Source organism: Polistes fuscatus, unplaced genomic scaffold (assembly GCF_010416935.1).
Source record: "Polistes fuscatus isolate 324 unplaced genomic scaffold, CU_Pfus_HIC Scaffold18, whole genome shotgun sequence".
In the NCBI taxonomy this organism is placed as follows: domain Eukaryota; kingdom Metazoa; phylum Arthropoda; class Insecta; order Hymenoptera; family Vespidae; genus Polistes; species Polistes fuscatus.
In genome coordinates this window covers 2,985,716-3,010,213 of record NW_025113086.1, presented here as the reverse complement: position 1 = coordinate 3,010,213, position 24,498 = coordinate 2,985,716, and the positions used below count along the sequence as shown (strand labels likewise).

The 24,498-nt window shown below is 26.8% G+C and overlaps 2 protein-coding genes across 2 annotated transcripts; one reads left to right on the top strand and one right to left on the bottom strand.

Moving 5' to 3' along the window:
• Positions 1-13,973: 13,973 nt before the first annotated feature.
• LOC122515466 (NF-kappa-B inhibitor-interacting Ras-like protein) lies at positions 13,974-15,783 on the top strand. The gene is made up of 2 exons (XM_043632839.1): positions 13,974-14,492; positions 14,601-15,783. The coding sequence occupies exons 1-2, from the start codon at positions 14,394-14,396 to the stop codon at positions 15,105-15,107; spliced, it is 606 nt and encodes a 201-aa protein (XP_043488774.1). The 5' UTR covers positions 13,974-14,393; the 3' UTR covers positions 15,108-15,783.
• On the bottom strand, positions 15,668-19,304 carry LOC122515467 (dihydroceramide fatty acyl 2-hydroxylase FAH2). Its single transcript, XM_043632840.1, is given in 6 exon segments — positions 15,668-15,827; positions 15,829-15,959; positions 16,145-16,277; positions 16,567-16,727; positions 17,002-17,230; positions 18,108-19,304. Coding segments are annotated over 6 exon segments (1,269 nt in total). The 5' UTR covers positions 18,564-19,304; the 3' UTR covers position 15,668.
• Positions 19,305-24,498: the final 5,194 nt, after the last annotated feature.

Here is a 24,498-nt window from a genome sequence, read left to right as displayed (position 1 = left end):
AGAGAGAGTGATATCTTATACAAATATCATACATAGATATATATAGTTTGCTTGATACTTTATTAAAACAATCTTACGATTTGCAGATTTACAAGTATTTGAAGATTTGGAAAAGAACAGCATCTATTAGGCTTTCTTATTGCTTTGTGTATCAAGTACATCCATAAAAGAAAAACTTACAAGATTTTAAAATGAATCCAGGCAATTTTTTTATGGTACTTAAACGAGCAAACACCTCAGCTTTCTTCTGTTATAATGGTAAACTTTAATAATTCACATTTTTCATTAGTATAATGTTTATTAATTGTTTTAATATATTAGTTATATAATTGTTTAGAGAAATGTTCTTTCTTTTTTCATTTCCATATACGTGTACATTACGTATACATTAACAATCATTTTAATGCACCAATGCATTTTTCTTATATTGCAGCTAAATTTTACCCTTCAAGTCATCACTGCGCAGGAGCACTAAAATAATTACATAAAAATTAAAAGAATACTAAAATAAGAACGTTATAATCTTAAATTTATCGATTAGATGGATTATTCACTTTATACACATGTGCAACGTTAGGAAAATCATATAAACAACATTTAATAAATCATCTCATTAAATCGTCTCATTTCAACGGTGGATTTCGAAGGGGACGGTACATAGATCATATATTCCGATCTTTTAGACAACAATAGACATTCCTATCGATTATTTAACAATTATTTTAATATTCTAATGCAATCTCTTTATATTTCAGATTGTTTAAACACATAAGCACTGGTTTAAACATTACATACTTATTAACATACTTTGAATATAAAATAATTTTAATGGGATATTTTTCTAAATGAAAATGTAATTATCCAAAGTCATCATTGCACAGGGACGTTAAAACAAATGTATATTAGTTTAAACAATTACATAAAAATTGACAGAATGTTTAAATCAGAACGTTGCAATGTTATTAAGTTTTTAGTCTATATTGTCTTTATTTTACTCGTTATTTTTTAAATATTAACAAGGAACGCATACACCTAATAGAAAAATAAATTAGATAACAATAATTATTAATTGGATTAATAATTAGATAATTATAATAATTAATAAAATTGATATTTAATTTATGTAAAAAATAAATTATGTATATTTTTCTATGCGGTGTGATAAGGTTTATAGTGCATATTGTCTTTATTCTTTTCGTTATTTTTTAAATATTAACAAGATACGTGTACATTAAATAATAAAATAGAATAAATTTTTTATTTATTTAATAAATAAATTATCATATCTAGCTTGACTAGCGTGGTCATGAAGAATGTGCGTGAAATACATTTCTATATGGTAATTGGGAATTTCTGATTGGTCACTTGACGTCCGAAATGTAAGACCAAAGATGATTAGCGAATCAGTTCTTTTCTTTTTGGCCGTTGTGGAGATCGCACGGAGACTTCGTTGTCTTATTAATCTCAGGTAATTAAAAAATGTTTTCTAATCATCAATTTTTATTGTTTAACTTAATAAAATATATATTTCGATAACTGTTATGTTCTTATATCCTATTTTTAACTATTCGATATTTTTCTAGAATAGATTGAAAAAATGCCAAATTATCTAGCAGCCATGACGTCATCAGAGCTACAAGGCTTTGCAGGTGCAACAGACGTTCCATAGCGCCATAACGACCACCATATTTAAAATCTGTCAAGTGTATATGTTCCAGTGTACTGCATCATCCCGTTTAATACAGGTAATTAAAAAGTATTTTACACCTTCCTATTATATATCAAATGATAGCTACACATCAGATTTTCATACGTGAGTGTTTTTAAAACGAAATATTAAAAAGTTCGACAGATATCTGTGAAAATATAACATCGATTTATCTCGGCTTCCCGCCAAATCTTAACAATGTTACTTAACAATTAATTTTTTTAATTTCTAGTTTTTTCTCACGATATTTGTACATACTATCATCTCTAATAATGCTATAATTACTTATTTTTTCTAATTAGATCTTCAAAGATTGTATTTCGTGTTAAATTCGATATTTAATACGTACACACACATACAGGCATACATACCTAAGTATAGGTTACTCGTACACATATAGTCATATGTTGATTTTATTTATATTATACTAATGTAATCTTTTTATTTTACTTTTTTAAGGTTACTGAACATTGGGAGAATCCAGCACTAATACGCATACCTAACCTTATTGTTGTGTACACTTTTTTATCTTCAAATTCACCGAGGTAAGCGTTATTTTTTTTTAAGTTTATCTGATTCTCTCTTTTTATTTCAGATTATTTAAACACGTATGTACTGGTTCAAACATTACATACGTATTAACGTACTTTAAATAGAAAATAATTTCAATGTATTTTTATTTTATGTATTTATTAGAAATAATGAAATATTTACTATTATTCCTTCCTTTTTATGGTTTTATAAATACGTTTTTCATATATCAAAGATAAGAAGAGCATATTAGATTCGATTTGATTTTTGATAGTTTTCCATACATATTTTTTCTCTACACATTTATTAGAATATGTATTACATTATTATATAACAATGTATTTACATATATACATTTTTATGTATTAATACATTAACAGTATATTCAATACATTCTCATACTAATGTATTTTATTTGTAATTTATTTTATATATAACATATTTAACGTATTATTCATAACGTATTAACTTCTTATGTTTACGTTTATGTATACTAATGATCAAATACGTTTGAATGTACGCAGAGATAAAGAAAAACATGCGAAGGTGAAGGACAAAGTCAAACGAGGTAACGAGCATTGTCTATGTATACACATTGTCTCTCATCGAGTAAGCATAGAAAAACATTTCGCTACTACCTTATAAGGTAAATAGGAGGGGAGAGGTAACTCGACTACGTCATCACTCATTCAGTTTCAAGACGCCGTCGAGACGAGTCTCAACTTGTTTCGCTCCACGTAAGAATTTAATTACTGGGTAATTAAATAATATTTCGTTATCAAATTTTGTAATCTAATTAAATCTCATTTGATTTACAGGTACATGCAATCATTATCGATGACGTGAATGCATTGAAATTAGGTAAGAAGATTTGTAATTAGAATAATATGATTTTATATTTTTCTATGATTTCACAACAATTTTTACCATAATCTGTCATTCTTTTTATGATTTCAGAAAGGCGTATGCAATCATCCCATTGTTTCCATCGTTTCAGAAAGACGTTCACCATCGTTCGTTCCATGGAAATTATAATAATCAATGGTGGTACATACAACTCTGCATACATATGTGCAAGTATATTTCTTTATTTGTTTTTTTTTTAATTTTAGGATGGATCTCCGACGCAGCAACCTCCCCGTGGTGAGATCCGGTAATCGATATTGCTTACGGTGTCCATAAAATTGATATGGTGCAACGTAAGCACTGTCGAGCCAATGGCTGACGTTCGATGCATTAGAAAATTTTAACTTCCCGTTTTATTAATTAATTCTAATGCAATAATGAAATGATTTATCGAATTAATTATTTAATTACGCGTTGCAATTGTTATTTAAATTTGATTCATTTAAATTCATTTTATTTTTGATGGTGTATTAAATTCACTTAAATAATTCAAGACACGTTCAATCGATTCTAATTAATTGTTCAAATGATTATTTATAAATATTGTATCTTGTTTAATTTTACATTAATGCTATATCTATTCTTTTCTATAGGTATTAACGCAATTAGCATACTTCTGTAAAAATAACCCTATCGCGATTAAATTTATTCTTTGAAAGATAGAATGCAACGCGATATTTTCTCGTTTGTATTTTTTATCTTTTTTATATATATATATATATAGTTATAAGTTTGTGGTTACATCTTTTGAATATTTTTTTTATTAATAATTACTGCACATGAAAATAGTAGCACGATTTCAGAATTTTTGGAGATCATGTAGTTTAAATAATTAAATTTTGTAACGATGAGAATATATTTTTTACTTATAGCATAATAAATAAACAGAAGTACGCTACGACTTGCTTTAACTAAACTTTGATTTTCAGAGCTTCAGTTGCGATTGCGTGCAATGCAATCTTAGAGTCATTTTGTTTCGAAAAATGTTGCATTTTTTGTATGCAATCATATAGATTGCTTTAAAAGTAATTCAATCGTTATATTTAAAATCAATGCAAGAATTTGTTAAAATATTCTTGTTAAAAAAACAATTTGCTCGGTACGCGATTAGAATCATTAACACACTTTTGGCCAATTCGGTAGAAGAGGATTTGCGTTTCGATTAAAATATTGTCATGGTCGAAAGTGTGAATTAACATCTTTATTTCTTCTGGATCATCTTTATCGACGAATCTGGGGCTTCATCTGGATAAATCAACGGTTAGTATTATTTTCTAATCTTAAATATTACTTCTCACACATTCATTTTTTAAATCATGATTGTTTTTATTCATGTTTTTCATTCATGAAAAATCTTTTGAATAATATGGAACATAATTAATTTTATTTTTTATTTTTAATTACAGATTACTCATCAATTCAACGATTCAACAATTCATCAAATTTAAATCAACTTCTCATCTTTATTTCTTCTGGATCATCTTTATCGACGAATCTGGGGCTTCGTCTGGATAAATGAACGGTTAGTATTATTTTCTAATCTTAATTATTACTTCTCACACATTCATTTTTTAAATCGTGATTGTTTTTATTCATGTTTTTCATTCATGAAAAATCTTTTGAATGATATGAAACATAATTAATTTTATTTTGTATTTTTATTTACAGCTTACTCATCAATTCAACGATTCAACGATTCAACAATACATCGATTCAACAATACATCGATTCAACAATTCATCGATTCAACGATTCATCGATTCAACGATTCATCGATTCAACGATTCAACGATTCAACAATTCATCGATTCAACAATTCATCGATTCATCGATTCAACAATTCATCGATTCATCGATTCAACAATTCATCGATTCATCGATTCAACAATTCATCAATTCAAGAATTCTTTTTTTTTTTTTTCAACTTCACGACATCGTTCAACCAACAGCGAGGGGGACGAGTGTTTTGGAGCCATCGCAGAACTTCTACTGCCAATTGTTCAGTTTCATTTTTTATTTTATTTTTATGGTAACAATTGGTAACGAGTGAGTGAACAAATTTAAAGTTCCTCCAGTGACCCAATCATGCCGAGGATGAAAGTTCCAATATCGGCACGGGTTCCTGGTTGTATTCGTAGATGTGTTTTGTCTTAAACGAGCATAAGCGACCGTGAGTAAAACCTTTGGTTTTGCTCACGAGTGATTCCCAATATATATATGTGATTTTTATATTTGTGATTTATTTAGATTAGGCCAGGGTCTTCTTGTTTCATCGGTTTAAATTCACTTAATTGACACTGCTATTAATTATTGTACTTATTTTTTTGTCTTTACGTATTTAATCGTGTTAGTAATGGTGAAATCGAGCATTAATTTACTCGATTTCGTGCCAATAAAAAGCATATAAAAATTGTTTTATATGCATTGCTTCGTAATTAGTTTTTCAATTGTGATTAGATTTTCAATAATGATCAGTTTTTTAAATCGTGATTAGTTTTTCAAATCGTAATTTACTTCAATATATCGATACTTCGATATTGTTATCAATAAATGAGCAAGAAGACAAACAAAATTCGCGACCGGATAGATTCTGGCAATTAAGTGGTGGTTTAAAACCCAGTTCTTTAATTAGAACAGCCATTTAGTGAAAGAGTCGTCCGAGGTTTTTAAGAAATATCCATCTTTTGTCACCGTTAGAATCACTCTACACTGCACTACCTCGAAACAGTATTATATAATAATATAAAACGTTTCTTATGGGGTATTTTTTTTTTTTTTCATTCACTTGCTTAAGTCATTATTCACCAAATGACTTGTAGAGTCCTTAATCCGTTTAGATGAATTTTTACAAAAATGTTTTTTCATGTATATATGTATGTTAATTATGTTTTTTTAGATCAGGATTTTCAGCCTAATATACTAATCTCCCGTTTCTCCCCCCTATGCTCTCTTCGTTCTCATCGATGCGTGTTGCCCAGGTGTTACACGTATGGGTGAGAAAAAGTTTGCATGGGTTATTAGTTATTAAGTTTTCCTTTGGCGGCTGTCATTGTGTTAGTGATTGCACGATGTACTTTACACCAGTGTGTGCGTTTCAGGTAGTGTGTACTGTACATCGTTTCGTGAAAGTTTTTTATTAATGCATCATTCAATATTCAAATAAATACTTGTACAGTCATGTGTGATATGTACTTGTATTTTTTTTACTTACATTAAATTTTTCTCATTTTTTTTTTCCGAATCGTTTTGAATAGTAGAGTTTTCACATTTATTTGTGGAAATTTGACAATACTTGTATTATATTAGTATGCAGATATATACTAGTATGTACCAGTATTTTTGCATTAGTTATTATTGCAATAATCACTAGCCTTGGCAGACGATTACAGCATTCGGTACGTACTCCTATTAGCATATAAGTTTAGAACGTGGTTGAACTAGGGTGTCGGAGGTGCCCCGGGGCATGCTCTCTAGTTTAGGTTTTTTGCACCCTGGTGGTATGTGAGTAACAGATCCAGCGTGGAATGATTGTGTTGGTGTGTCTGTTTGCACTTTTAAATATAGGTTTATAGGCAGGCAGGTAGCATACTTTCTGAGTGTATGTGAATACTTTAATTTTAAGTAGGTAAGGACCGGGTACGGCACTGGGTTTGCTTCCATACAGGGTGGACATTCCCGCCTCCGGGGTTTCGGCTAAGTGTCAGCAAATTTTTACATTTTCCATTATACCTTTTCTCTCCATTTTTTTGCTGATACTCTGCATTAAGTTAAGATGATTGTATCAAGCAGTTCAAAAATACTTTGCAACCAATGAGAACATTAGATAGATCACCCAATATCTTTTGAACTTAGCAAAGGATTTTGAATTAGTTTTGATACTTAGTTTTTTAAGTATATTAACACTTGCACTTCGCGATCTTTAGTAATATACTTCTTAATGTTAGCAATAACATACACTTATTCGAATAAAATGAGATTATTACAATTGTTGTAATTTTTTCTTTTTATCGAAACATTATTCACCTTTAATGTGCAACGTGTTAATCCTAGTTTTTAATAGGTTCATCATTCAGAAAAATATATCTGCTGGAGCATTCGATTAAATGTGCTTGTGTAGTTGCGTACGATCATTGAATTCTTTCGAGTTCATTGATCGTCCACAAGCTAGTATGATTACTTTACGGAATTAATTCAATATTTTTTCAATCTATTACACATTTATTTTTTTTTTATTTTATTTTACAAATAAGTAAGTAAATAAAATTTGTGTTAGAAAAAATCGAGACGCACCAGGTAGGAACGCAGTTGAGTTTGCGTGTTGGGATTCGTCAGTGGCGTTTGGGATGATGCATTTATGAACTTTGTCATATTTCAGTGGTTATATTATTTAGAATAAATCGATACTGTACGTTGCAAGCTCTTACCTCTCGTTAGGTTAAGTAAGAATAAAAACAAAAATAAAAAGAAACAAAAACAAAAAAAAATACCAGCGTAAAAACCTGCGGAAATAAAATTACTAATAACTGTGTTGGTTCCTTCCCAATTTTCTTTCAGCTTAGATCAAATGCGTCTCGTATAATAAAATGCGTTTTATTAAACACGAGGGTTTGAGCCTTGTCGCGTATGGTGAGAACAGGTCGGGATTAGGTCGGTTTAGCTCAGGGACGATTTCATTCTTTTGATATAATCCACTGAAATGTGCCAATTTTTGTGAATGTTTTGTTTCAAACGGTAGGGCGTTTTTTGATACGTAATCTTTTCTTGCGTCGCACGTAGGGAATGCTCCATTGCAGTGGTCAGGGCACGAAGCAAAGAAGAGGCAAAATGCCGAAGAGGCCCCCACAAATTGTGGTATCAAGTGGGCAACTATTCGACTACGAGTTATTTTTCAAAGGATATCTTTGATAACCCTTTGATCAATGGTTCGTGGTCATATCAAAATCCTTTTTCTACCCCTTTATCACGTTGTCACTTATGCTCGTAGTAGTATTAGTTATAAGTTGTTCCTGAATGGAGATGATGGACCATTCCATCTCCCAACGCTGTTCCACACACTCGCGTTCGTGAAAAATTTGAGTCTTTTAAATACTAGAATCTAGATTTTGCTATTTTTAATTAATTAATAGAGTCATTGCATTTTTTTTTCTATTTGATTCAAAGTCGAGTCATTACAGTTTTCTTTTCAGATTATATTAAAAGTCGAGTCATTGCAATTTTCTTATTAAATTAAATTAAAAGTCGAGTCATTGCAATTTTCTTATTAAATTAGATTAAAAGTCGAGTCATTGGAATTTTTTTATTACATTAGATTAAAACTAGAGTCTCATTGCATTTTTCTTATTAAAATAAATTAATAGTCGAGTCATTGCATTTTTAAAGTATATAAATTAGAGTCTTGTCTTAGATATTTTTCATAAAATTAGAGTCACGTTCGTTTAAATTGTGTGGACGTTCATGGATTGCTGCAGCTTGCACAAATAGTGCATTTGGATACAACGATGGAAGAAGAGGACATTCCTGCATTCATGAATGCAGATAAGGACACAAAATTAAGGTTTTACCATTCAGAATGATTCAAATTGAATTAATAAACATATTAATCAAAGTATATAATAATTAAAGATTTTAAATATTTTAATATTTCAATTCATTTCTCAATTTAATATATTTCAATTTCTTACCAAGATAATAATTTTTTGAAATATATATAATTAAATATTTTAAATATTTCAATATTTCAATTCATTTCTCAATTCAATATATTTCAATTTTTTTTCAAGATATAATAATTTTTTGAATATATATAATGTAATGTATTTTTTATTGCATCCCAATGGTTACCAGACTCTTATTTTCACTTTGCTTTACATAGTCTTTTATCCTATTTATACATTTCTTTTTTATTGAATATATGATCGTTGAATTTTTTTTTTTTAATAGTAACAAATTAATAAAAAGAAAATTTGAATCATTCTTATTGAATGCACTGAAGAGTGCATATGAAAATCGCAGTAAGTACATGCCTGCACTAAAAAGTGCATATGAAAATCGCAGTAAGTACATGCCTGCACTAAAAAGTGCATATGAAAATCGCAGTAAGTACATACCTGCACTGAAAAGTGCATATGAAAATCGCAGTAAGTACAAACATACCTGCTTAATGCAGATGGAAATTCCTGCTAAATGCAGATGAACATACAGTAAGAATATACATTTCTCATTCAGAATGATCAAAAATAAACGAATGAATGCAGTGATAAAAATACTTAATAAATAAATATTTTTAATATTTCAATCTTCATATTACTTTTTTTTTTAACCAAAGAAATTTATCTAATAATAATTAGAAAATTTTATTCTATATATAATCTAATAATCTATATATTATATATAATATTCTATATATAATCTAATAAAATAAAAGTACTTAATAAATAAATATTTTTAATATTACAATCTTCATATTACTTTTTTTTTAACCAAAGAAATTTATCTAATAATAATTAGAAAATTTTATTCTATATATATAATCTATATATAATAATTGATTTATATTTACATAGTGCAAATTAATGAGAAGGTATTTTGAATCATTCTGATTAGAAACGTATATGTCTTGCTAAATAAATGAAATAAAACAAATGGCAGCCAGCACTCATAAGTGGATATTAATATGTCCGGAATATACATTTTCATTCCAAAATTATTTATAAATAAATATCAAATGAAAGAGTTAATAAGTTCATAAGAGAGAGTGGGAGAAAATATTTTTATTACACATAAATATTTGAAGAAAGATTTTACAAGAGATGTATGGAGGAGAAATAATGAGTAGTATGAAAACACAATTTTAATATATTTTTTTATTTATTATATATAAAAGTAGAATAATTATTTTTTTGGAATAAAAATGTATAGTTTTGGTACATAAATGAAACAATTTAAAAGGCTTGCCTGCACTTTAAAAGTGCATACGAAAATCGCAGTAAATACAAACACACCTGCTAAATGCAGATAAATATAATTGCTAAATGCAATCGAACATACCAAAAATCGCAGTAAGTACAAACACACCTGCTAAATGCAGATAAATATAATTGCTAAATGCAATCGAACATACCTGCTAAATGCAGATGAATATAATTATGCTGGCTGCCAGCACTCATAAGTGCATATTAATATGTCCGGAATATATATTTTCATTCCAAAATTATTTATAAATAAATATCAAGTGAAAAAGTTAATAAGTTCATAAGAGAGAGTGGGAGAAAATATTTTTATTACACATAAATATTTGAAGAAAGATTTTACAAGAGATGTATGGAGGAGAAATAATGAGTAGTATGAAAACACAATTTTAATATATTTTTTTATTTATTATATATAAAAGTAGAATAATAATTTTTTTGGAATAAAAATGTATAGTTTTGGTACATAAATGAAACAATTTAAAAGGCTTGCCTGCACTGAAAAGTGCATACGAAAATCGCAGTAAGTACAAACATACCTGCCAAATGCAGATGAATATAACTGCTAAATGCAGTCGAACATACCTACTAAATGCAGATGAAAATATGGTAAGAATATACATTTCTCATTCAGAATGATCAAAAATGAATGAATAAGTGCACTGATGAAAGTATTTAATAAATAAATATTTTTAATATTTCAATCTTCATATTATTTTTTTTTAACCAAAGAAATTTATCTAATAATAATTAGAAAATTTCATTTTGTATATAATCTATATATAATAATTAAATAGTGCAAATTAATGAGAAGTTATTTTGAATCATTCTGATTAGAAACGTATAAGTCTTGCTAAGCGAATGAAAATATGCGAAAGTGCAGCCAGCACATGCGAGTGCGTTTAAATATGTCAAGGATGTGCATTTTTTATTCTAAAATTATTAACAAATAAATATTTAATTCGCATAAGAAAGATTTGAAGAAAGTATTTTCATTAAATATATATGAATAAATAAAAGTTTTTATATAAGAAATGAAAGCAGAGAGAAATGAAGGCAGAGATAAATGAAGGCAGAGATAAATGATAGCAGAGAAAAATGATATAAAAATCATTCGACTATTTTTACACAGATTTATAATAGAAAAAATTATTTGATTGGAATAAAAATGCACAAGTCTTGATATATAAATAAATATAATTAAAAGGCTGCCCCACACTCTCGAGAGTGTGGATTATACGAATAAGTTGAGTACAGGGACCCCAGGCTTGTATACGGGATTGTAAATGCACCTGGGTGATTATCAAGCTTGTAGATTTTAACTTGGAATAATCTTATTCTACTATTTTATTTTTCTATTTTTTACAATTGTTTACATTTTTTTATATATTTTTTTTTACTCTAAATATATGGACTAATCTGATTAGTCCAATTAGAATCAATCACCCTCCTAATTAATAATAAAAATTACTCACATTATTCCGGTTAACAATCTATAAGACTTGATTAGCTTAGAATCTGTTAAAGCAAGCAGTAGCAATTAATTAGTTATCAATTTTGTTTTAATATTCAATTAATATTTTTGTATATTGAATTTCAATTTTTTCTTCTTCCTTTAAGATTCCGTATTGCATTGTGTACACTTGAATTCATATTTATTTAAAATACGTGCTTCGAAAATTGTGAAATTGTATTACTATTTTTTATTTTTTAATAGTTTAGTAGAAATAAAAAAGTGTCTTGTATATGTTTAAGTGGTGTAATATGTACATCAGACACTCGTCGATGTAACTGCATACTTCGCGTTAATATAAATGTAATTAAATAAAAAATTTATCTACTCTATCGATCAAACATAGATTTGATCTCGTTATGGTTATAGTTATGGCGATATGCATAATTGCGTATGCATTTTGTAATACGACGCAAGGTGCAATATTTTTTATTTTGTTTCCTTTGAACGCGACGTTAATTAGTTTTTTAAATATTGTGAAATATTCACAATTGATTAAGTTTTTTATAATGTGTCTTGAATAATTTCCTATGTGTATTTGTAATTGTATTAATCGATTAATAATTTTTGTATGAAATAGAAACATTTTTCTATTCATATATTTGTATATTGAAAAAAGTATGCATCGGAGACATGCATTTTTCATATTCACTTGTGTTTAAATATAGAAAAGTACATTTTCTAATGCATCGAGAATTCGGTATTTTGTAATGTCCACTTTTTGGTCATTTAAATTATTTTTTTTTTAAATTTCATTACTTAAATAATCCAATTGAAAAGTTTTTATCGTGGATTATACATCGAATTTCATTTTCCCACACATGCCCTTTTTATTTAGTTTTTTGTTATAGAAAGTACTGTATTTTCAAGCTGTAAGGTTTCATATTGCAAAATACCATTTATCAATGGATATTTACAACAATGTCTGCAATAGTATCCCAAGGTTTGTAATGCAATCACTTAGGATATAAAAATAAATTAATAAAAATTACGTATAATTGTCATACGTAGTAATATAAAATTAATTTTTGTTTTAGGTTCATCGATATTGGCAAGATTCTATTCCACTGTTCTTAGTTTGTGTTCTCGTAGTAGTCGTGGTGTTGGTTTTTCTGTCTAAATGTATGAATGTATGAATGTATGTGTGTATGTGTGAACAAATTTTCTGGTATTTGATTTAGAATGTCAATTATGCATTTATTGTCAGTACATTTTCACTGGTGGCTGTTGGTTTTCATCAATTCTTTTTTAATTATAAATCTTTTTTTGTTAGATTGTTTCTGTTCACAAATAGCAATATTGTTAATATCATCTGAAGAGGATTAGTCGTAGATAGAACTATATATTAGATGATAAGATAATAAAATCGGTTATCGATAAGTATGATAATAAGATGAGTAATGAAACAAGAATTTATGTTAAATTATTTTCATTCGATAATATGATGTATATTTTTGATATTTCATTACGAATTCTTATTATTATTAAAATAATATTGACATTAATAATAATATTCTTATTATCATTAAAATAACGGTACAATCCTATCAAACGGTACAATTACTTACGTGCACATAAAAATGAGTGCGTTCCTATTGTAACAATTTGCGTGTTATTACATTGTAAGTTTCGGTCGAATGTAAATTAAAACAGTTTATATTCTTGCGTTTGTTAAATAAAAAAAAACTTGTATTTTGTATTTAAAATTTCAAGCGAATCTACGTGAAAGCGTTTACATGTTTGCATGTTTGCGTTAATTTAGGATTGTAAATCGGGTAGGTAGGATCGATTTAAAACGATGTTCATAATTTTTCATTCAACTTGAATAATAAGTTGAAAGAAAAAATGTATGACTCGTTTTACGCGTTGCATTTTTTGAAAAAAAAAATTGTTTTTTAATAAATGAAAAATATGATGTAAATTTATTAAAAAAAAGTAAATGTAGAAGTAGAGTCTTAGCCCGGGGGTCTCCAAACACAGCAACCTCCTCGCGGTGAGACCTGGGTCGGTATTACTTGCGATTTATTTAAATTTAATTATAAATTATGTAACGCAAGTACTACCGGGCGAATGGCTGTATATTTCAGTGTGTTTCCAAAAAATATTTTCTCTCTTTTGTTTTTTAATTATATTTAAATAAATATATTATATACCACTTGTGTGTGTGTATTACATATTACTAATTATACTTCAATAAATAAAATTGTATACAAAATAATTTCTTAAAAAAACACACTGAAAATATTTCTTTTTGTAATAAAATTCTAAATAATTTTTATCGACATAATTCTTCTTCTTTTTATGTAATATTTTAATTAATTTAAAGTTTAAATTTTTATGAATGAATTTCAATTAGAATACTATATTCTTGGATAGTATTGTACCGTCATAACTGTATTCTTTGATAGGATTGTACCATTCATTGATAAAATTGTTTCGTCATCTCGTTAAGTACTTACTATTACCGACAGGTGGTAAAATAAATCTAGTTAGGAAAAAAGTGAACTTGTTAGTTTCTATGTATTTCTATATTCAATGGAAAGATCGAGTAATGTTAGTCATTAATTATAAGAATAAGAATAAGAGTTTATAAGAGTTTGATAATAGTTTGATAATAAAATAGATAAAAGTAAGAATTATGCGAATGTGGCAACGTGAAGGTTACAAACGCGATGCATCACTGCATGTGTAAATTCCAAGATGTGACGTAGAAGGAGAAGGAAGAAATAATGAAATCGTGGTAAGGACAACCAGCCAGATTCTAAATATGGGGAAACCAACAAGAGTAGTTGTTTGTGGAATGAAAGGAGTAGGAAAAACTGCATTGTTGGAACAGCTCATTCATGGAAATGTCACACCTAAAACAGTAAGATATCATTTTGGTTATGTAAATTATAATTTATTAAAATATTTTTGATCCAAAGAATAATTTCAATCAATTATTAAAGAATATTATTTGTTAATTATTTGATAGGAAATACATCCAACGATAGAAGATATTTATGTCGCTAATATAGAAACCGATCGTGGTACAAAAGAGAGAGTAAGATTCTACGACACCGCAGGCTTGGAATCGTTGCAGAGCAATGCGAACAACCAACAACTTCCCCGACACTATCTTGGATTTGCTGATGGATACGTTTTAGTCTACGATACAACCAAACCCGAATCATTGGATGTTCTGTTGCCGTTGAAAAAGGACATCGATAAGAACAAGGATAAGAAAGAAATAACAGTAATAGTTTTAGGTAATAAAACTAATAATGAAAATAAATCAAATAGTTTAGAGAATACATCTAATAAGGCTAGTAATTGGTGTACCAGGGAAAAGATCAAACATTATGAAGTCAACGTAATGGATAGACAAACTTTGTTCGAACCTTTCATTTTCTTGTCGTCTAGATTAAATCCACCTCCGAACAAAAGTACGTTTTCGCAATTGAGTATGGGTAGGAAAATAATTAAAACCGAGACACCATAAGAGATAAAAAGAAAAAACAAAGATATCGTTTAATCTAATTCTAATGAATATATGAAAGTAATTTATCTGGCTGTGGTAATAAACATCATCCTGTTAAACAATAATGCAAGGATGATTAGGTATATTTAAGTTTATTATAAAAATTTATTCGCAGATCTGATTAAGAAGAATCTTGATTTATTATAAATTTAAATATATTGAATGATGTACTTAAGTTTATTTATCACAAGACTCTAATAACAGTACAAGGATAATAAGCAAAAGCTTACTATAATTTATCTTTATACATTATGCATTTTTCATACGGTCTTCCTAAATCGTGTTAATTATTAAATTCATCATGTATAATACTGATCAATGACATGGTATTTCACTTATGTTAGTGAATCGTATTAATCGTATTTTTTTTTAATTTATTTAAGTCATATGGCTTGAAGTACTTAAGTAAATACTTTATATATATGAAACTAAACATTAGTTAATTAATTAAATCCGAAGGCGTCGTGCTGCATACTTTAAATATAAACTTTTGTATCGCATTTATTACCCATAAGATACAAATTACCATTCGATTGGTTTAACCAACTGTTGTAAACGTATGGTTGTATTAAACGCGTAATCCCAAATTCTACTGCTGATACCGAAACCTATATAAGAATAAAATCATATAATAGAATACAACAATAATAATAAAACAAAGAAATCGTTAAGAGAATAACTAAACAAAATTACCTTTATCGTGATGAGAAAAATGATGATAATTGTGATATCTTTTTAAATTATATAAATATGTTTTGTTGTTGGGTGCACCGTAGTGCAAATAATAATGCGTTAAGTCGTAACACAAGTATCCTGCGAAAAGTATAAAAGAGATTTTTCTTTTCTTTTTGTTTTTTGTTTAGATTTACATTTATTTACTTTATATGTTTAATTAATTTATATTGCGTAGAGCATAAATGTTTAATTATATGCATATATGTCTGTTAAATAATTAATAATAATTAATAATAATAATAATAATAATAATGATAGTTCACCTGCAGTAGTACCAGCTGCAATAAAATTAGCTATAAAATCAGGAAATATCATTATGTACAAATTCCATATACCAATAGCCATGATGATACCAGCTATGGGTGGAAATACTAATCTCTGACTATCAAATGGTGCCTAGAATTAATAAAAAAAAACAAAAGGAATGTATTTTAAATTATATTTAATATACGAAATGTATCCTATAGAAGACCAAATTAAGTTAGAAGCTTCCTGTTCTGAGAAAGGCAAACAAACTAAACGCTTTGCATGATTCATCTCTATAGACGTAGTTCAATGAGTTCATTGGATACGCGTTTGCATACTAAATCTTCTTTCAAGAAACGTGTCTCACGAATCTGTCACTTTATCAAACGATTAAATAGATAAATTTACTTATTGTCAGTATTGTATTATTCGAATTTACCTTGTGATGCAAACCATGTAGAAGAAAGTGCAAAGTGATTAGTATTTTGGAATTTTCTGGTGGCCTGTAATGAAATAATTTACGGTGTAACAAATATTCCTCAAATGTCCATAACAATACACCTGCTCCAAATGCTACCAGGCCTTTTAATAAAGAAACAACTGAAGAAAAGAAAAAGACACACACACACACACACATACAAAATCATAAAATTTATTTTATTATTTTTTTAATGTAGTTTTTAATTGTTTTAAGATAGTAATTATTAGATAACTTTAGAAAAAGAAAAAAAAAAGCAAGTATTATAAAACAAATAAGCTAATGTTGCATTTTAATATCTTTTTTTAATATTTTTTTTTTCTCTCGGATAAATTATTAACAAATTGTTTTAAACTATTTTAATAAGAGATATAGATGATAATTGCGATTACTTACTTGGAAATTGATGATCTAAGATTGAACTAATTCCCGTGTAGAGAAATAATGCACATATGGGGATCCAGACGATTGGTATCAAGTACCATGGTGTTATTGTTAAAAATTCTAATACATTGGATTGAAAAAGTCGTATGGGTCGATTCACAGGTAGATTAACCCATTCCCAATATTTATCACTCAAACTGCCAACTTGATTTAGAAGTGGTGCATTCCAATCGATCAGACTCTAGGACGAATCTTAGTTTAAACATTTTTTTTTTTTTTATTTCTAATAATTTTGGTATCTTTCTTATTACATTTAATATTATCTAATTTATCTGTTTATCCGTATAACGTTATTTTCTCAGAATTGATAACTCGGATATCTTTGAATCTTATTAATCATTGATTATCAATTTTCATAATTATCAATGAACGTATTTCCTTTTTATTTCTTTTCTATTTTTTATCTTTTTATTCCATTGGAATTTAATTACGTAAGCTTATTCGAACGATCTTATAATTTTTAATTCACTACTTTTTTTGTTTATCGGATTAAATCATACCTCGTAAGAAAATTTCTCACGTTTCGTGTGTCGCTTGGATAAAACACAAAAAAGAAAAAAAATTAAAAAGAAAATAGAAAAAGGATGAACAGATTGGACACGATAAATTGGTCTATTGAATTATTCTCGGAATAAAAAAGTACGAAATTGCATAATAACTCGTTTTAAGTATAGTTGTTAATGCCGTTTTCTCATTTGTCCTTCGTGTTTATTTAATATATCCAATATAAAAAGAAAAAAAAAATTGATAAACAATTTATAGCCTTTGAATTTCCAATGTATATGCGATGATCAAAATCGTACAGAATAGTTAAATCAGATTAATCAGATCTTTTTTGTCGAATTTCGTTTATCAGAAATACGAATTATTATTACGAAACGAAGATATTAATCGTTGGGCGTATATTCAATGTAACATAAGTAGTGCTCGATAAAAAAAGAAAAAAAAAAAGAAATAAAAGATGACCAAAGAGATATTCGTGTAGAATAATTTTCTAATTAATTAAATTAATTATAATTAATAATAATTCACACATTATTGATTGATTTAAAACTTACTTCAAGCTCGCTATATTTAATTTTATTATCCAAAGCGTATTCGTCAAACAAATAAAGGGCTGCCTTAGAATGAGGATAATCTTTCAATACTCGATCCAAATGTTTGTTCTTGTAATAACTAAGCGTCTTCCTACCACCTGGATGATGACTTAAAAATTCACGAATATCAAAAACACGCCCTTTATATTTAACTATAAATCTGTCTTCTTTTCCTTCCTCTTCTTCTTCTTCTTCTTCTTTTTCTTCTTTTTCTTTTTCTTTTTCTTTTGTTGCATATATGTTGTTGTCAGATGGATAATAATTATTATATGGTTGCAATGTTTTTTCTTCGACAACATTAACAGAGTCATCTTCGTTTACATTGTTAGTTAGAAATTTATTAACGTGACGTAACTTAACGTAACTACCTTGTAATAAATTATTATAAGTTTGTTTCAATTCGCTCATAACTGTCATTTTATTTGTTGTTTTTGTTTGTTTGTTTATTCCTTTCTTTCTTTCTTCTTCGTCGATTGATTTCAAATTAGTTGCACGGTTATACTTCTTTTTTTCTTTCTTACAACAACAAACTAACCAACTGCACTACAAAAAGAAATACGAGGAGAAGAAGAAGAAAAAAAAAATACAAATAATATATCACTAACTGGAAAAAGAGATTAGACAACGTTAACACGCCAGTCACGCACATACTACTACATCAAATTCTACGCCTTCCTTGTTAAAAGCTTCATAGATAAGATTTCACAGGCGGCATTACGTGAACATCTCGATTATAATCATACTTCATCGCTAAATTTAATATTATCATCGATATGCTCTGTTCTCTATCTATCCGTTTATCTATTTATTTATCTCTCTTTCTGTTTCTTTCACTCACTCTTTCTCCTCGCTCTCTTTTTTTGCAATTTAATTGTTCATTTCAAATTTTGCGAATTGTCCGTTACACAGGTAACAATTCTCGTTTTTGCTCTTTTTATCTCACAATCTCACAATCTCATTTTCTCATATTTGCTTTTTCATACTTCATCTATTATACGTAAACTCGTGAAACTATGACGTATTATTTACCGTCCTTGTAACAGAACACTTTCGCAATTATCCTAAGAATATTCTCGATTATGCCTATAATTATTTATATTGCATATCATCGATTGTAAATATTGTTGCGATGATTTTTTTCGAAAGTTCTATTTGTTTCTTTTTTTTTTTTTTTTTCATTTTCTTTTCATTTTCTTTTATATAATATTGTTAATATTATTAATATCATTGTTTTAATTAAAAAGATTTATTAATAGGACAATTGTTAGATTAGAAATAATTATTAGATAACTATAGAACGTGATTACTGATATCGCATAAACGTGTGTATGTGTGTGTGTGTGTATACGTTAACCTTGTTTGATTAAGTTAACTTTATTGTTAGTCGGATAAATATTTGACAGATTTGAAGAATTGTTTGAATTTATTTAACTTTCATAAAACTTTCGCAATAAAAAATAGGAATTCGTATTTTTATCTATTTGAAAGAATAAATATACTTTAACCTGTCACACGCAGTTAACACCTCTTAGTTCTTTTTTTTCTTCTTTTTTTCTTTTGTTATAAAAAAAGAAAAAAAATTCGTCCTTGTATTAATGATGCTTGATGTATAAATATTCAAATTTTGAATGTCGTATGATAATTATTTACAAAACCGGTTTAACGCAATTATTATATCGATTTTTCTTATAAATATCGATCATGATCATAGATAATCAATCACGTTAAAAATCAAATAGATATATATATATTTATTATATTATATATATATTATTATATACTTTATTTATTTATATAATTTATTATATTAAATAATATATTAAATAATAATTATATTAAATAATAATTATATTAAATAATATATAATTTATTATATTAAATAATTTATTATATAATTATATATATATATATATATATATATATATATATATTTTTATTAAATATTTTAATAATTTTATTGTAATTACATTTTATAATATATACTCAAGATAAGAAAGTAACAAAAGTACCAAAGATATTAAGAATTAAACGTAACAATTTTTATAGATACGATAAACACAAAAGTAATAAAAATGAACTAAAGGTTATTTATAATTAAAAAAAAAAAACAAACAGACAAACAATTTTTTTTATTTTTTTTAAATAAATCAACTGCAAAGAACAAAAAATTAATTATCAAGAAGAGGGGTTCATTAATAATCTCCAATAAATAAGCATTTATTCAAACACTTTGAATTGTTGTATACAATACGTCCTAATAATAATCGATCTAATTTTAAGTCGAAGTGTCTAATTTTTTAAATCGTACAGCGACGAAGCTCGAGGTATTCTTACTTTTTCTCTTTCTCTCTCTCTCTCTCTCTCTCATGCACGCGCACACATACACAGACACACACGTCTCTTTCTCTCTTCTTCCAAAATAAACAAACAAACAAACAAATCATAATTAAAAAATAGGAAATGTATTTTCAAGATTATCAAAAAAATTCTGGCCGATCCAGTGAACCAAAAAAAGAAAAAACAAACAAAACGATAATAAAAATCAAATTAAAAAAATAACACAGAAAATATGTATTCAAAGATTTACGTGTGTTATATTAATTATTATTAATTATTATTAATTATTATACATAATTATTATCGGGCATTAAAAAATACATCGACTGATTTTTAAATCTTTCATTTTTCTCTTTTTTCTCATTTCTTTTTCTTTCTTTTTCTGAATCATGTATGTTACATATGTATAGTTAACAACTTATGGTCTTTTTTTTTCCTCACATACGACGTTTATCGTTTTTTTTTTTTCCTTATCATAATCTTTTTTTCTTTCCTTTCTATTTCTTTTCTTGGATATATATATATCGGTAAAACGTTAGTCAGACTTAGAATGCGGTTCGTTTGATAACTCGTTCGCTGATTCGTCGAATAATTTTGAAATTTATTTGCCGATAAAATCTCGTCACTATTCTATCTTCCCTTATAATTTCTTATCCTTTCTGTTTTATTTTTCTTTTTTCTGTATTTTTTCTTTTTTATTTTTAATTACTTATCAAAGAAAATAATACACTTCGTGGAATAGATTTTGTTGTTGTTAAGTTCTAATACTTACTACAATTATAGATATAATACTACTTGCCCTTGGACGTGTACGTAATTTTCCAGTTCTTTTTCTTTTTTTTTTTTCATTTGTTGTCTTTCGTTCAATTTCCGGTATTACATGCATTTTTCTTTTTTTTTTTTTGGTAGATAAAACGAAAATGTATTAGTTTCCCTGTTTTATCTGGAATAGTAATAGCATATTTCCTTCTTCAATTGTCAGTTCTTTGAATGTTCTATGATAACCGATGGCCTATTTTTGAACGTACGTTTTTTACAGGTCACACACACTTTATCTTCGTGTGTGTAGGTTTCATTCATTTTTTTTGTTCCTAAATTCGAATATTTTATCAGTTTACTGCAATTCTAATTATATATATATAATTATATATTTTTTAAGAGGCCAATAATTTATTTATTTATTACTCGGTTCTTTCTTTTTCTTTTTTTTTTTCGACAAGAAACAAAGTATAGGACAAAAATTAATAGAAAATAAATAAATGAAATTGATATATAATATAATATAATAAATATAATATACGAATAAATAAAAAATATTGTATGTAGTGTCGAGTGTTTAAAAACCTTTTTGGATTATTATGCAAATAATTCGGATGCATGTTGTTGCATCCCTAGAAAAACTAATGTCTAAAATTTTGCGAGAGATTCTTTGGTATATTTTAAGTTATTATATTCTGTTATTTGTTCTTTTTTTGTTTTGTTTTATTTTATTTTATTATTTTTTGTAATTATTTATTATCTTTACTATAGATATTATATTTTAAAACGTATCTCGTTGTACGGATTAGAAACGTAATTTTATATTTTTTTTCTCTCAAACTTGAACTAGGAGCATAGCCGAAACTAATTGGAAATATTTATTTATTTAAGTAATTAATTCAATTTAGTTTAATTTAATTTAATTAGTTTAGTTTAGTTTAGTTTTAGGTACGATGGTGTATTTGTTCTTTGGGTTTTTTTTTTCTAATTCATTTTTATCGATCGAAATTACTTTTGTCCCATTCAAATCCTTCTTCTTCTTATAAATTTTTGTTGTTTTCTTTAAAAATTATCGTAATTTCGTTAGACCCGTCTTTTGTTTTTTGTGTTTTGTTTTATTATACATTTAAGTACAGTATCGATACTTAGGATGATCAAAAATTTAATTTCGAAGATGTATATTGAATTGATTTTATTTAAATACAATTTTCTTTTTTTGTAGAAAAGTATTTAAAATTAAAAAAAAAACAATATGAAATACATATTCTCGATTATTTAAAAAAAAAATAATATATTGATCATCCTATTACATGACGGATTATACAATTTTTCGTGAATTAAAAATAATGTAATAAAAAATAAAGAAGAAAAAACCAGCTGGACCAGCCAATCAACGTCGTAGTCGTGACAATTATTTTTTTATTCTTTTTTGTCATTTCTTTTCCTCATTTTTTCTTTTTCTTTCTTTTCTTTCGAATTTTCAATTTTCAATTTTATATTTAATAAATTCCAACAAACGAATGTCAGACGATAAAATATATATTTTTCGGTGACAAAAGTTCATAGCCTATCGAAGCGCGTATTTTCAATAAAAAATAATTATTACATTATTATTATTATTATTATTGTTATTATTTACTCTTTGTTCACGCGGAGATGCAATTTATTTATTTATTTATATTTATATATAAATAAAACGATCAAACAAACAAACAAACACACAAACCCAAGTATAGTCCGATTCATTTATTCGTTTCTTCTTTTTTTACTTTTTTTTTCAATTTTATTTCATCTTTTTATTAACGTTTTTTTTGTTTTTTTTTTTTTTTTTTTTTTTTGTTTAAAAATCAGCCTACCACGTAATACGTTTTACAATAATATAGCTGCTAGAAAAGAAATTAGGAACTATAAAGAAAAATATAAATACAAAAAGAAAAAAATGTAAGAAACCATAAGAAATTACGGGGCTGCCTGTGTGTTTACGCGTCTAATATTTCAAAAGTATGCTACGATATTTATTAATATTTGTTTGTTTAAATTATTTATTTATTTATTTATACGTTTGTTTAAATTTTGGTTTCTAATATCTATTGCCAAATATACTTAAAATACTACCTTTCTTGCCACACTTTCGTTTAATGGCAGTTCCGTTCCGTCGAAACTTCAAACTCATTATTCGTAAAATAATAATTATAATAATAATAATAATAATAATACAACTAATTATAATAAAAACTATAATAATAATAATAAAATTAATTAGAGAGCACTAGGATTATTATTATTATTATTATTATTTAAATAAGATTTCAAAAGGCCGGCCGCTGATCTAATAAAAAACTTCCTCTGGGTTTATTATTTTTTTTTTCTTTTTAATTATTATTACTAGTATTATTATTATTATTATTATTATTAATTTGTTACCTTCCGTTTACTGTTATCATTAATTTTTATTTTCTGCTTCTAGTTCTAGTTTCGATAATAATAATAATCTAGGGACACTCTTTAATCATTTTTTTCGATCGAGTCAAATATTCTGTTTTTTTTTTTTTGGTTTTTTTGTGTTGTTGTTGTTGTTTATTTACTAATTTGCAAATTACGGTCTACTCAACTTCGAGCTTTTCGCTGTACATCATTGTTATTTTTTGTTTGTTTGTTTAATTTCTTATTTTCTTTTTTACTTTTTCTATTTCTTCTTTTTAATTCTTTTATTTGTTATTCTATTTAATTAAATTTCTTGTTTTTTTTTTCTCTGTATTTTTTCTTCGCCTATTTAATTTAATTTAATTGGACAGCTTCGCTCGCTATTTAAAATTCACACGTTTTGTAATATTTTTCTATTTCTTGTTCTTTTTTTTGTTTTGTTTTACTTCCTATCGTTATTTTCTTTTCAACTATTTTTCCCCCGTCTCATTATTTTATTCTTTTTTTTTTTTTTTACTTTGTTGCTTTCCGCGATGCAATTGAAAGATCGAAATGTGCACGGGTTGTGTATGTCGATTGATTCTTTTTTTCTTTTCTTTCCCTTTCCCTTTCCTTTCTCATTTTTCACGATGGCTTTGTTTATCGACTCGATTAAAAAAAAAAAAAAAAAAAAAAAATACAAAAATTATATTTCGAACGAAATATAAATCAAGCAGAAAACTAACTCATCTCTCTCTCTCTCTCTCTCTCTCGTCGAATATTATTCGATTATTTTATTCAAAAACAAACAGGAAAATAAATAAAAATCGCACATTTCTTTTAGAAATAATAC